General features: G+C 38.3%; 3 protein-coding genes across 8 annotated transcripts in view; 2 read left to right on the plus strand and 1 right to left on the minus strand.

Moving 5' to 3' along the window:
* wipi1 (WD repeat domain, phosphoinositide interacting 1) overlaps positions 1 to 401 on the plus strand; it is a 25,689-nt gene extending 25,288 nt beyond the window's left edge. Inside the window, exon 14 of one of the 2 annotated variants that reach the window (XM_015356112.2) lies at positions 63 to 401. The gene's annotated coding sequence lies outside the window, so the exon portion shown is untranslated. The remainder of the gene's footprint in view (positions 1 to 62) is intronic. The other variant, XM_015356113.2, reaches the window with a different exon arrangement.
* LOC102685202 (arylsulfatase G) overlaps positions 1 to 15,571 on the minus strand; it is a 20,015-nt gene that overhangs the window by 1,766 nt on the left and 2,678 nt on the right. Inside the window, exons 2-10 of one of the 5 annotated variants that reach the window (XM_015356110.2) lie at positions 13,135 to 13,674; positions 10,876 to 11,063; positions 9,493 to 9,540; positions 8,524 to 8,635; positions 7,273 to 7,410; positions 4,923 to 5,119; positions 3,712 to 3,792; positions 1,991 to 2,099; positions 983 to 1,121 (exon numbers count right to left, since the gene is read on the minus strand). In XM_015356110.2, the coding sequence (XP_015211596.2) occupies positions 983 to 1,121; positions 1,991 to 2,099; positions 3,712 to 3,792; positions 4,923 to 5,119; positions 7,273 to 7,410; positions 8,524 to 8,635; positions 9,493 to 9,540; positions 10,876 to 11,063; positions 13,135 to 13,361 (1,239 nt within the window). In that variant the 5' untranslated portion in view covers positions 13,362 to 13,674. Of the gene's footprint in view, positions 1 to 982; positions 1,122 to 1,990; positions 2,100 to 3,711; positions 3,793 to 4,922; positions 5,120 to 7,272; positions 7,411 to 8,523; positions 8,636 to 9,492; positions 9,541 to 10,875; positions 11,064 to 13,134; positions 15,367 to 15,571 lie in introns of those variants that run through there. The other 4 variants (XM_015356109.2, XM_015356108.2, XM_015356111.2 and 1 more) reach the window with 4 other exon arrangements.
* Positions 15,470 to 15,571, plus strand: part of slc16a6b (solute carrier family 16 member 6b) — an 18,236-nt gene continuing 18,134 nt past the window's right edge. Inside the window, exon 1 of the mRNA XM_069194516.1 lies at positions 15,470 to 15,550. The gene's annotated coding sequence lies outside the window, so the exon portion shown is untranslated. The remainder of the gene's footprint in view (positions 15,551 to 15,571) is intronic.

Here is a 15,571-nt window from a genome sequence, read left to right on the forward strand (position 1 = left end):
CTTTGAGGATTCAGATTTAATGTGATTTGAGGTCACTAAACTGCTTCTTGTTTCCCATCTAGGTGCTGTTTTCATTCACTCTTACCTACCTGTATCCTGACCCACAGACTAAATGGCTGCATTTCTTTATTTCATGTAGCAGGTTCAGCACTACAGCTAAGATAGACATCACGTATGTCCCTATTTGTCCAAAATCTCTGTTCATCGATTCAATTAAACTTAACCTTGTTTTTTTGTTCATTTTTTCCAAAAAAGGGAAACAAATTCCAAAGAACATACATCATTTGTATCTCTGGGCACGGTCCTAGCATTGCCCTAGAGTTCCCTACATAAATGTATGAAAAGAAAAGCATTTGCTCCACAATTGTTTGAAGTGTCTCTTTCTTCAATTTTGCAGCATTGTCCTTCTCAGTTTCGCCCAGTGTCCTTTTTGAGTTGAATAAAACTGTTAAGACCAACTTTGTCAGTCAAAAATAATTATTGTGCTTTGAGCTCAAAAAGGAGGCTTTGACCTGAGGACACAAGAGAAAATTGAGAAGGTTCTTCTAAATGAGGCATTTGAGAAAAATAAGGCTGTTTTATCCGTATTGTTTAAGGGAAGGCTTAATGAGGCAGTAAAATCAATAACCTTTCCCTCAGGTAATTTTATATGAAAACCACATAATCTTCTGAATAGCCTTTTCCTAACTGTAGTTTGGGTGTTTCTCTAACTAATAAATAGAGGAGCTGCTACTCCCTATTTTTGTAAAACCACACAGATCAAATATCACCACCACTTGTACAGTATATTGTTATCACAGGACCTTTAGCTGTGGCTTTTCCTACCCTAAATAAATGCACCCTGATCACATGAGTATTGGGAAATAACTTAAACAAAATAGGTGAAACACAGTGTTATGATCTGCACTTCAGTACAGTTACAACCCGGAACAGTCTTAAAGCAAATGAGCTTGTTGGGGTGTTGTTTGTCCATGAGCTTTACCTTGTGTCCGGTATCTGACTGGTGGAGTAAGACTTTAGTCACATCAATCCCATCATACTGTCTCTGCGAGGGTAGGCTTTCCCCAGCCAAAGACAACACAGTGGGGAAGATATCCAGACCGCTATGTGAGAGAAGTGTCCTGTCTTAAAAAATGGTGATGACATGCACACAGACAAAAAAAAACAAACTCACATCACAGGCCACATAAAGTTTTTTAATTATGTCACTACATTTAAACTCCTCCGGGATGTATGCAAATAGTACTACTGAAGTTGTATTTCTACAGGTTTAACCATGATTCTGGACATACCAAGATTCCCATCTTCCAAGGAGACCTTGTTTCCGAATTCTAATGCTTTTGATAAATGTCCAGTCTTTGATTTATTAAAAGAAAAATCCTCCTTCTTAAAGTATAATGTTTTACAAAAATGTTTTTAAAAAATAAGCTACCATCAAACAATAATTGTAGGCAATCTACAGTACAGAAATAGGTAGATACATATCTTCATATTAAGCAACTGCTTTACCACATTCTAATCGGATATATGAACAGATCTATGAAGCAAAGGAAGGCTGACCTTGTCAGCTCTGTGGGACCACTAAGTAAAACCCGCCAGCTGCTCACAGTGTAGCAGTAGGTGGCGCTCTTTTTTATAAAACCAATTCTACAGTACGGTAACTTGGGACACCATTTTGCAGATGTGGCAGAAGGTGCTGTATGGCAGATGAGACATTAAACCGAAGTCCTGACTATGTGGGTCATTAAAGATACTACAGCATTTTTCAAAAGACTGGGAGTGCTAACCTTGGTGTCCTGGCTAAATAGCATCTGGCCTCCCTAAATTTATATCTTAATATCATCGGTGAAGCAATTTGTCACTTCTCCATTTGACGTGCTGTGCACCGAGCAAAGAACAAGAAAATCATGCTTGTCATGTCTTATCTGCAAGATTTGAATGCTAAGTGTTACAGTTTCAGACCCCCTTATCCAGACTCTGAGCTCACTACCTGAGCAGGGCACTGCTGGTGACGTTGGCTGGTATCTTGCCTGGCCAGTATGCGATTGTGGGCACACGGTGCCCTCCTTCCCATGTAGTTCGCTTAGCTGAACTCCCACCTGGTAAACAAAAAAAAAACAAAAAATGAAAAATAAGAATTTGGTTGGAAGTCCATGTCTCTGTGACACAATAATTTATTTCAAATTTTTGACATATGATGACTGAGTATTCGAAGGCAAGTCTGGTACAGATTGTCTCAATCAGAAAGAAAGAAAATGTTTGTGTAACTGCCATTCCCTGAAAATTCAGCCAAATCAAAGCACCATCTTCGATATTTAACTAAACTCATTGGCTACACCGTATCCCCCAGAAAGCTCTAAACTTCAAATTGTAATTTCATTCATCTATTTTCTAACTGCTTTATCCAATTCAGGGTCTGGGAGGTACCAGAGCCTATCCCACCAGTCCATCATAACTGCTGTTTCATTGACTCATTCATTGAAAGATTTAGTTTTTTTATCGAATTTGTGGGTCAACAGTCAAAGTCAAAGAAAACTTTATTAAATCATTTAACTTCTGTCTTTTCATTTCTTCTTAGAACTTGGAATTCACTGTATTTGTTTTGCTTTGGCAATACTGATTTTACTAATTGGTCATGCCTATAAAGCATCTTGAATTAAATTGAGTATCGACATTCAGGTGGTGTGAAGTCAAGAGCAGTGAAGAAAGGTGTGAAGTCAAAACCTGCAAATGAATAGACAGGATTAGAAGGAAACGAGCCTGTTGATGAGAGAAGGGGGAAGGTGTGATCCTAGTTTCAGGATAATTTTGGTTTTGTATGTCTTTCTGCGATAGGAGTTGTAAAACCCCTCTGTGAAAATGCAGACGGAGAGATCAGTATGATCATGGCCGTCCGAGGTGAAATGGGAGACTATGGGATTGGAGAGATCTTTGATCCTCACAGCCCTGACAGGTTCCCTGAAGCGGTCTCCCAGTCTCCTTCCTGTCTCACTAATGTACAGTAAGTAGCTGGGCATTTTCTGCAAGAAGAGATCAGTAAATAAGGTTTCTGGAAATACAACAACTTTTCTGAAAAGAAAACGTATTTTCACGGTATAAACCTCTACTTGTTCCACTGTAATTTGTATAGAAGCTAGAAGCTAGGGTATATCGATTGAGAAGTTCCTTACCGAACCCAAAGGAAAAACAAGAGGCACAAATAAGTCAAGCAAACTGTTCATTCTGGTTAGATGTAAAATACACACACAAGAACGTTAATTTAATAGGTCTGCGGAGTTTGCGCTAGCCCTGTGTTTTGGATTATTACTTTGAAGGCACTTCAGCAAAGTACTCTGACATAATTCCCAACCTCTGTACTTTACTTATACAGATAAAGAAGAGATTATCATAATCTTTTTCAATTTTTATTTTAACAAGAACTCTGCCCACAATCAAAATGAAACAGATACTAATGCAGCTTTTATACTCCAATATATATGTAACACAAACATTTTTAAATACATATGCAACACAAAAAAACAATGTTGATTGGTGACAAGGAAATAAAGGCTTAATTTTACAAAACAATTTTCACTTATCACTGTATGAGTATATAAATTGTAATATAGTACTCTCTCTAACTATGAATACAGAATAATGATAAGGGTGCAAACAGGTAATGGCTCCCAGATTTTCAGCTTTCACTTCATAAAGCAGGATTCCAGTATTTACCTCTATCTGTCTGCCACCTTCCCAAGAAAGGGCCCACACTTCCTGAAAACTGGCATTTCTTTTCCCAGGGCCCATTGTCACCTGGGAAAGACAAAGACACGGCAGAATCAGATGAGGAATATTATGATGTTGTTTGTGATGTATCAGGATTATAAAATGAGTTTTAGTTACTAAAATTAAGCGCTTAAAATCCTTAAATAGTTATTGTCAACTACTTTGTTCATTTGTATACTTTGTAATTACGGACATAAATAAAAATTACCAAATGAACAAAGCATGAGTTCATATAAAAAAGTAACCATATTTCACTGAACCATTACTATTTAGGCATTAAAGCAGAATTAGTAGAAAATCTATTTCAGGGGGTACAACTAAGTAATGCAAAAGTCCCTTAATCCAGCATTTGTTACCTTGGCAACTCACTTTACTATTTCCAAGGCAGTGGTCCTAATGCTTCTGTTTAAAATAAACCCAAAAAGAATGACTGAAGAATGAATGTTCAAGTAATTAATTTTTTAATCACTACCAAATATCACCAGATTAAAATGAATTAGTGGTTTACTAAAAAAGCTGTTGCAATGGAAAACAGTCTCAAAATGTGCCCCACATCTTCTATAACATGTTCCCACTGGAGATCATTCAATAAGCACTGTCACGAACAAAGGGTAATGATAGTACTGCACGGAGGTGGAAATGAAAACATCTAAATTAAGTTGATATTCTGCATTAGATAAAAGAAGCTCAACATTAGTGAATAAATATTAAAAAAATTGAGAAATTCCACTGTTCATTCTGTAGCCCATAAAAGTGGGATCTATCAAAATATGACAGTATTTAGAATTTTGTAGTGACACCCATTGTCTTAGGACATGGCAGATTTGTAAGATTTATATGTTTATTTTCACACCTGCAAAAAAAAAATTGTAATTCAAAGGATAAATACATTAATTTAACTTTTCATAACCCCAGTGACTGCTGAGTTTTCATTCCAGCAAGTCTTGTTGGTTCCTATAATGGAACCTTAATTGAAGCGAACACATGTTCTTAACCCAAAACGAAAATATCCATTTCTCTTTTAGCAGTAAAAAGCTCAAAGGGTTTACTAAGATTAAAATAAATAAGAATGGCCAGGACTGGTCTTCTAATCCAATAAACCTTAAGTGACTCAAAAGCAAAAGAAGATGTGGGCTGTTAATGTACACACACTGTACCAGTAAACCAGATGAGCGTGTTTTCTTTATCGCTGGCATCAGAGGCTGTTTTTATCCTGCCGACAAAGCTGTCCATCTCTTCCAGACTGGCTGCATAGGGATCTATATGGGTTATGCTTGGCTCTCGAGAGGCTGCAGACAAAGGCACATGCATGTGGGCCAGAGCGACATACAGGAAGAAGGACTGACCACTTGCCCTGCAGGAAACAGATCCCAAGGGATTCCCAGTCAACCACTGTAACATGTTCCACATTCTCAACAAATGGACGGCTGTTATCTCTGGAGCATTGCTGGTTTGATTTCACACTCATGAATCACAGCATAGCTTGTGTACGATCAAGTATCTAAATTTCAGCTGTAGAAAATATACAGAATACACTGAGGCTGCATCCAATTTTTCCAGGAAGTGGTAGCAAGGTCCAGCTGGGAATGAATCATGGCTTAGTTCTGTCACTATCTTATTTTCCCACTGGCCTTCTGACTTGTATTGTACTGATCTGAGACTTCAATTGACACAGGGCACCGTGGCAGTCTCACTGTTGTCATTCAACAGCCTCTTTGAATAAAGGTGTTAAATGAATGACAAAAAAAGAGGTTAGGGTGCACTAGTAGCTGGTTTTGCTTAACACTTCATTACACATATAAGCTTTTCACCCTTTTCAATTTGGATCGGAATGTGCTCTACGAATATAGAAGACTGCATGAAATCCATGTCAATGACGTCTGCCTCCCTGAATTAATAAAGGCACCTGGGTTTATTCAGCTGCTGGTTTAAGTTTCCTTGCAAACATCAGCACTTAAATGAGGCTTTAGTTCTAGATCCTTCAAACAAAATGTTCATGCGAAGCCTTGGGAACTAAGTTATACATACAGCATTTTAGGAACATTTAAAGGCCAAGTTTCCTTTTTCATTAAGCACAGAAACCGCCTGCTTCTGCATTACACTATATGGAAAAACATGATATAATGCATAAAAATACACACCAGGGTTTTTACAGTGTAATGTTTTGTGTTTGGTTAATAACTCAGGACGGAAAAATAATGTACAGTCTGCATTTACAGTCTCATTAAACTAGGGGAAAAGATGATAAAATGTTTAAGGGATTTTCTATAAAGTTTTTTTTCTATGATGTTGTTTCTGATGGGGATTTCTATCCTCTACCAGAGCTCTGACTGTGGCAGATTCCACAATCAGGTTCTGTTTCTCATCACCGTTTATGGCAGTGAACAGCTGAGGTCTCAACAAGTGCAGGAGCGCTCCTGCCTCAGGCCCATGTTTCCTTTATCTTAGGAAATTATTTCAGCTGGAGGCAGACTTATTTAGACTGTATTTAGAGCCTATTCTTTTCTGTGAGCAGGCACCTCTCTCACAGAACCAACTTCAGTACTTAACCAGTCATTGAACTGGTCAGTAAAAAGAAAAAGCTACACAAAATGACCTGTGCCACCTGAAGCAGGTCCTATTTTTTACTGCTTTCCTGGCTGGGGTTTGGAAAGATTAGTTAATGCTGTGAAACCATGGCAATGCTATCTTTATAGTGCATACTGACTTACCGACATCTGGAAACACAAATATTGGTTTGGTGGCAGTTTAATTTACTGTGGTGTGTGTGCATTTTGCATTTCTTAATCAAAGTTAAATTACAAACACTGAACAGGGACATGCTGTACAAGGCTGTACAGGAACACAGCCAAATTGCTGTGTTGTATTGTTGGTGATATTGGGAGCACCACTCAAAAACTATGAAAGCCATTGATTTCTGCTAAAACAGAAATGAACATATTACTTAATGTATGCCTCATATTTATGGAATATGAGAGCATTAGATATTATTGAAAAATTAAAAATGTACAGTATATCAGGATAGTGTATGTTTTCCAGCTGATAAAAATCTTCATGTACCTGCCCCTTACAATAATAGCACATTAATGTTGGTTCCATTAAGGTACTATTATTGTAATAAAATGGTTCCATTTACCATGAATGAAAACATGATTTATTCCCCCTTTAAAACTGGAATTAAAAATGTAACTTAAAAGGAAAGCAGTTGGGTTGTTGTTTTCTACAGTGATTTCCCCTGAAGTTCAAAAGTGATCTGAACAAGGATGTTAACCAAACAAGATAGGTTAATTATATATAGTAAAGCAAAACAAATGAGCACTTGTGGGTTACATATATGTTGTTTTAACCTGAGCAGGTTTACTATAAAGTGTACAGGAACACCAGAACTGGAGATGAAAGACAGCATATAAATCTTTTCCAGAGTTTTGACAAGTTAAGCCTTTGGCTCCAGTACAAAAAATACAGATGATTTCCCAGAATTGATGGCTGCTTACCATACAAGCTTACCTGGCATGGTGGATTATATCAATGGCTTTCTGTGTGTACTGTTCTGCCAGAGTCCACAGGTTAAGCGGTTGTTCCACAATCCTCAAATTCTCAAACAGAGGAAGTGCGATTCTGGAATAACATTCTTTGTGCTCATCACTAGAAGAAAATCATAAAGGTATTTTTTATTTTTTGACTGATTGCCTCAGGTGAGACAAAATGTTGTCTCTTTTATTTTCCTTTCAGCATGGAATAAACCTTTACCTGTTCCTTTGCAACCTACTGACACAGCTACCAGCTTGAACTGCCTTAAACTTTATTAGCTATAAGAACTATAGAAACTATAAAAATTCATGTAATTCTGAGTTATACAATCATTACACAGGCATGCTAACTAACAGGGTATCTTAAGATTTGATAATGAAATCATGGGTCATAATACTGTGAGTCTATTTGAGGAAGATCTTAAATATAGGATTAGAAACAAGACACTGATAAAGGGTACATCAGAGAATTACTATTGTGTTTCAAAGGAAGGTATATACTTACATGTCTACATTTTCATTTATTCAGTCTCATAATTCAGTAGTTAGGAAAATGATTGTGCTTTTTTAATTAGAGCCTTTTAGGAAACCTCCTAACCAGCCCTTTTCACTAAGGTTCTTGTAGAGTACTCCTGTTAGCTGAACACTTGAGAGCCTCCTGAATTTCTGGCATTTAGTCAAACAGCTGTGACATAAAATAACTGATTTAAACCCATGTGGCAAAAACACTTCAATTCCTCTCACTATGGAGGCATTGCTGTGTTAGTTATATGATACAGACATCTAATTGGCCACCAATTACAGAATTCTAAAGAATGCATGCTCACAATATAATAAATTGTCATTCTCTCTCCGTGACAGGTAATGCACAGTGGAATCAATGGGAGAGATGTCCACCATTATTTACTAGGCGGGATACAATTCCCAAATCTCCGTGCTTTTGACAATTGTTGGAACTGAAAAAATGTGCTTTGCAATCTCATACACCATTTCATTCATCACAACCTTAACTGAACGCAATCCTACAAGATGAACTGAGCAGAACTGGGCTGCAAATATTTCACAATCTGGTGGAATGTGTGCCACAGCCTCTTCAAGCTGCTCTGACTGCTCACAGAGGCCCACACTATTCAGCTGAGGAGTACTAATGTTCAAGCCATTAAGAGTACAACTCTATTCTTCCACAGGAATATTTCCAAAATCAGCAGGCTTGTCTATTGCAGCGTACCCGTCTAACAGTGGATCCCTGGCACACGGTGGGCAACTCGGAATGTCATAGCCTGGAGTGTCTGTGCAGCCCATGTCATTGCTGTAGGGAATTCCGAAATAGTAATCAAAACCTGCAGGAAACATGGAAGACTTCCTGTGACTGTCACTTGCATAACAGAACGAGTAAGAGAACGTGAAAAAGTAACAAATGAGGAGAGCTTGTGTCATAAACAGTTTGCAATTAAAGGCTAAGCTGTTCACAGAACAGTACATTATACTGGCAGTTTCAAACCTCTAAATTCACTCTCTGTTATAGAGGAATTGTTCAAATTTGAGGGACTTCAAACACAAAATGTGGACATTACTATATTAAATATGCATAGGTTTTTAAAACATTAAACTTAAAAATACAGTATTGGCATTGAAGTATTTAGTATAAAGACAGATCAAGAAATTCACAATTTAAACAAATGTTTTGTTGGTGTGCTGCCTTGTTGGAATGAATTCTGAGATGAAGGACAGAATTCAAACGCCAAAAGACTTTGTCCTAGTTCCAACAAAAACAAACAAATAAAAAAAAAAAGATAAGCAGTTCTTTAATAGAAACCTTCGGTTCACAAAAACAATCCTCACACCAGTCAGATAAAAACAAAAACGTTGGCCACTGTCAATATCATCCTTCTCCCGGAACAATTCCAAACACTTATTTTGAAAGAGGGTGGTAATTCTATCACCAATCAGAAAGTGTGTCTTAAAAAAAAAAACACTGGGGAACAAAACAAGTGAAGGACTGGATTTTAACATGCATTCATTTGGTAACTAAATTATGTTCTGAAGCCCAAAGCCAGTGCCAATTTTTTAAAAAGGGACTTTGATTGCATAAAGAAAAAAATATTTCCTTTAACAATGTTAAATAAAAAATAGGTTTATCGGAAAAGCACTGCCTTGTGAGAGAGGAATTACACACTCAAATTTTTAACTCACTCACCCCGGTGACTTGGATGATATGGGCCACGATGTCCTAGATGCCATTTCCCTGCAGAGATAAAAATATACAAAAGATGTTTTCTTTTAATACTACATGCGTGTACTTGCTTACGTCCATGTTGCAGCATGGGGGGGGGGGGATCTCCAATCAAATTAACTGCTCAGCTGTGGCCAGAATCACTGGGATCACACTGACCTCAAACAGAGAAGGGTGAATCGGGAATAACATGCAAAAATCACATGACAAAAAAAGTAAGTCAAATTCAAAGAAATGTGATACGCTGGAAATGGGCTGATGCATTGCTCTTCTTTGTGTTGCAGTTTTTTTTTTCTTGATGGCACTGAAATAGGGGTGATCAGCTCTTTAAAGACACAGGACTTAATCTGGATTTTATCTCTCACGGCACATCTGGACTGTCGATGAACACAAAAGCAGAATCTTTTGTATGTGAGCTATCCAAGGTGCTGAAGCCCATCGACTTGATATATCATATTAGCAGTGTATTGCTAATATTGCTGTGTAAGAGAACAGACATCACAGTGATTTCAATGCAGCCCTTAGATTTAAAAAAAACGAAAAGGATGTCAATGTAACTCTGCCTTTTCATTCATCAAGCCAATTCTAGTATTAAACCAGCTGTTTTTAAAACACCACTCGTTAAAGCAAACCCAAGAGTTATTGCCTTGACTTACAACTGTTTTCAAGCCAACATCAACTTTAATATCATGTTGTGATACAATAGTTTTTCCCCACTCAACATTTCACTGGTGCTTCTGTTTCTGAATTCTTTCTTACAATTCTATTATCTGTGTTGAATGTTACCCTACTTTACTACTGAAATAAAATACACCGTGTAATAAACCAAATTGTCTTGTAAAATATTTGTACTCTAAAGATCCTTGTATTTCAGTTTTTTCAGGATCTTGGATTAATCTATCCATCCATTTTTAAAGTCTTTATCCAATACAGGGTCACAGGGGAGCTGGAGCCCATCCTGACAAGCAACAGGCACAAGATGACACCCTGGTCAAGATGCCAGTCTATCACAGGGCACAAACAAACACACAGGGCCCAGCGCTGCAAGGCAGTAATACTAACCACTGCACCACCATACCATTCTTTTGCGTTCATGAAAAAGATTTCATATAATGTATTTGAGTGCTGTTCTGCATTGTGCTATCACAAACATTATTATACTCCTTAAACTAAATCTCAGCTATAGAGCTACATCAATGTGAAATATAAGGAGGGTGGGAAAAGGTCACAAAAACAGGGAGACAGTGTTGTCAGACTAGTTTATTTCTGTTAACTACAACCTGCAATTTTATATTTAACACCACTGCATTTTCTATGCACTGTATTACACAGCAGCTGGCTTCTCACCAATCATGGCTGTGTAGTACCCAGCAGCCTGCAGGACCTCAGCGAGCACAGTCTCATTGAGGGGGAGCCCCCCTACTGACCCCACAGCGAAGTTGTGCGTCACCCCATTGCGCAGGCCGTGTCTCCCCGTCAGCAGAGCGGCTCGTGAGGGAGAGCAGGTGGAGGCTGGGGAGTGAAAGTCCGTGAACCTGAAAGGACAAGTGGACAGGAGGGATGCTTGAGTTCTACCCAGCAGGTCAACAGCTCTGCAGCTGCTACGGATCCCAAGTTCAGAAAAGACAAATGGTTTTAAGCATAAGCAGATCCGGCAAGGGATTATGAAGGGCTAACTTACAGAGTGCTAAACAAATCAGCCAGCCCTGGAATCCTTGTTGGATCACAAGCTTACACCAAACCTAGCTTACACCAAACCTAGTTAAATAATAACCATTTCTGCGTGACACCAAACATCTTCTGCCAAAACGAAGTATTACAGTTTCAGTGTTGAGATTTTAGAAGGGGGTTAATGGAAGCCAGGATCGATGCCTCAGGAATAAAAAGGCACAAGTAACAGAATCCTTGGAAACAAAACTGTTAGAAGACTGCATTATCACACAGGTAGCACTCTGGACTAACTGGATGTTGATTAAGGCAAAGCAGCAGCCCTAAAAGAGGACCTGCACATGTGTAGTGAACAGCATGCATAATGCCCCAAAAAATTAAAAGGGGCAATTATGCGTCATTGTATTCAAATGTATCCACCCATTTTGTAACTGTTTTTTTCCAATTCAGGGTCGCAGGGGAGTCGGCGCCTATTCCAACAAGCAACAGGCACAAAACACAGCACACCCTGGACAGTCTATTGCAGGGCAGACAGACACAAACACAGTCACCCACACCAGGGCCAATTTTCCCAGAGGCCAATTAAGCTGCCAGTATATGTTTGGACAGTGGGAGGAACTTGAAGAACATACAAGCTAAACGCAGATGACACCCCTGAACCCTGGTCCCAGCTCTGCAAGGCCGCAGTGCTCACCACGGCACCACCGCATCACCAGGATTCAAATGCAGATCAAGACTTTCAGACCTGAGATTTACCTCTTCAACACTAAGGTTTAGGGGTTCTCTATATTTGTATCCTCAAGATAAAACTTAAATTGGATACTGCTTCTATATTGCTATTACTTATCAATTCGCAATGAACAACACAACAGCTAGGCTATCAACACTTGAGAAAACTACACTTTTGAAAACAAAGTCTAATATTTTCATGATACAAAATAACCAGATAAAAGGAATTTAGCAGTAAATTACAGCTTCACATCCATTTATCTTTTTAATATGCACAGCCAAATCTGCATTTACCAACACAGAAGCCAAAACATATTCTTCTTAAAGAAGCATCTATTTTACCTTTATAAAACATGAAGAAATTGTCAGATTCAGTGAATAATTACAGTATTTCGATGTGGTAAGTAAAACACCCTGTTTCTCTGGTCACCATGGTGAAAAGCATTACAAAACACACTGAAAAGCCCTAGCAAAACATTCCCTGGAGTGTCTTAATATTACATCTCTTTGCCAGATCTTACTCTTTCAAAAAGGCCCTTGAACAGTTCGAACAATTTGAGGATGAACTTAAAGAACTGTGTGAAAAGCAATCAGTTGTACTGTATATAGCACTCTGCAGCTACAGGTTATTCTTGTCCTGAATGAAACAGTATACAGAACAGTACCCACCCCAAGCACTCATTCAGAAACTCACTGAGTGAGTTTGCAACTAATATAGAACACACATTCACTCAGATAACCCTGCCAACAGACCTGGAAGATCCCTTATCAAAATAATTTATAATAATTATTTTTAATAACTGAAGGCTTAATAATAGGTTTATTTTGAACCCTTTTACTTTCAGTTCCTAAACGTGTGGGAAGTTGCCTTTTAACTATTGTGTTTCTTAAAATCTCTAGTCTTTGGGCAGAAAAAAAACTTGCAGAGATTTTAACCAAGCAGGTTGTTAGTTCAATGAAGGATATATTTCAATAAAGACACAGCTGCAATTGAAAACCAGCAGCTGAATATCAGAGAGAGGAAAACAATCATAGACCAAGACACTGCAGATTTCCTGGTTATAAAACCAAAAGCAACTCAAAAACCCCTAACTTAATTCCACAGCAGTATATTTATAAAATAACCCCCTAAACAAATTCAACTACAGGTGTAAGTTTATGGGACACTGAAATTAACACAATGAGTCCCACTAGTGTTCAATACTTCACCTCATGCCTTCCTGGGCCATACGGTCCAGATTGGGGGTGTGGTTCATTCCCGGCCTGTTCAGTCCCAGATCTCCCCATCCGATGTCATCAGCCAGGACAATGATGAAGTTTGGTTTCTTTTTCAGGTAGCTGTCTGTGTCTCGTCTCCCAAGGTGGTTAGTGGTAAAGTACACAAGTGCAGTGAACACAGCTCCAGAGAGCAAGAGAGGTACTGAAACTGCTGGCATCTCTCTCTCTCTTCTGAGCAGCACTGGAACAGTCTGCTCTGTCACACACTGTTCTGCCTCAATATTTCTTTCACTCTGATATTGGTCCACTTCTTTAAGTAGGGTGAAACAAACCAGTCTCCCCTCATATGATTATCATTAGATAATGATGAAGCCTCAGGCCATCGGTCAGATGATTTTGCTGGTTAAGGTTTGTTTTACAGAAGGAACTTCACATCAGAAGATGTCAGATGTTTCAAGTAACTGACACTGACTTCTCTTTCTTTACTCTGTAGGATTGCTGCTCATCAGGAAGAGTGCAGAATGAGGAAGTCTTGGAAAACATGGGATGTAGAATTTTGAGACAAGTCTGACAGGCAGGAGAAAGGATCACATCTCTTGTGCTGAAGGTCGGCGCTCTCATTTAAGGTTTGTCTCCCTGGAAAATATTTTCTCAGATAACAATGTTTAGTAACATTGATTTTTTACACTCAATTCTGGAACTCTCTATTAACCATAAAATAGCTGTAATAATACATAATTACCTCATATCACAAAAAAGTCAGTTGATTTAGTGATGACAGAAAAGAATACAATTCAACTTAACAACCTATTTAATTCAAGGATAGAACTACCCTTGTAGCTCCATTCAGTTTTTCATGCTTACAGCTCATTTTATTGCATTGTGTCAAATGTATTTCCTTTACTAAAATTATGATGTCTTGACAATTTAAATTAAGTTAAATTTGTAACAGTTAAATATACAGTCGCCACTCATGATAACACTCATTGTTAATCACCAATGTTTTTTTTTCAAATGTACTCTTCTTAATTACTGGTTATATTCCTAGAATTTTCTGGCAATTTAATGTAACAAGGAAACCAACTGCAGATGTTTCCAGTTAGCCTTCAATGGTTAATTGAAAACAGACATGTAACAGAATTAGCATATTAGCAATTAGCATACAATTATTGTAAACAATAACTGCAAGCAATAACAAACAAGTGTAAACTATCTTTTTTAGTGAAATATTGTTTAAATAATCAGCACATAGTATGAATTTCTGCAGTGAACTAGTGTGTCTGTGGTTCTGCTGTTGTCTGGTTTGTTTATTTAGTCTGTAGTGCTTGGAAAGATAAAGAATAGCATCATGGGCCATATGGAATCAGTTGCCATGTACATTTGAGGCAAACACAGAAAACCACCTGAGACAAAATTGATTATTTTACAAAAATTATATTTGGTGCAAGTAAATACAGTAGTGTATTAGTGTCCAAATTAAAGTAGCTCTAATTAATGCTAGATACTAATGCACTACCGTATTAGACTACACTACTAATACACTATCGCTAAGAATAAAGATGGTTAAAACTGCAGTTTCCACTTACTGTACTAAATAGCAAAGGGTGATTGGAGTACAAAATAATAATAAAATACTGATAATACCTCTGAACTGTAGTGAAGAGGTGTGACAGCCTCTAGTTAGGTTTTCCAGGCACAAGCAAGCTGAACGGAAGCTACCCTTTTTTTAAAGACATATAACTTATGGAACAAAGTGACCTCTGACTGTTTCATCAGACCGCTCCAAGCATATGTTAAATGCTTCTCACTGAGAAAGTGCACAACTGCAACCTGACCCCAGCAGTTTCTAGAACATATCCTCCATGTAAATGAAGTTACTTTTTTTAACCCTATGCAAGTTACTTTACTCAACCCCACACTTGATCCCCCTTCAAGTAATCAGACAGCTAGCGAGGACTTTAAACAACCGGGCAAAGAGCTGCTTCTATCATTCATCAACAAAGGTAAGAGCTCAAATTCAGATGACAATAATGAGAAATAAATGGTAATAGGCATTTCATGTCTTCTGGTTACAAAGAAAGGCCTGGGAATAATACACAGATAGTATATAACTAGGCACCTCTGGGTGAAAAAGTTTGAACTATATTAGGTTTAGTGTTTACAGTAAGAGTGGAGGTTTGTACAAAATCTTGATTGGTGTGTTTTCTCTAATGTAGTGTAACGCAACGGGGGTTCAGGCGGGCGCCCTTGCCGCATTAGGTCAGCCCCCCACCGTCGGGGGCTCAAACCCAGGACTCCCACGTCACTCAACAGGGACCCAGCCCGGTGAGCCAAAGAGAGATCTCTCTACAGCCCAGTAGCTGTAGTCCTGCTATCACAGGGAAGGGCGGTGACGTCACCTGCTCTGGTAAGCCGGCTCTTACACAGT

Source organism: Lepisosteus oculatus, chromosome 9 (genome assembly GCF_040954835.1).
Source record: "Lepisosteus oculatus isolate fLepOcu1 chromosome 9, fLepOcu1.hap2, whole genome shotgun sequence".
NCBI classification, from domain to species: Eukaryota; Metazoa; Chordata; class Actinopteri; order Semionotiformes; family Lepisosteidae; genus Lepisosteus; species Lepisosteus oculatus.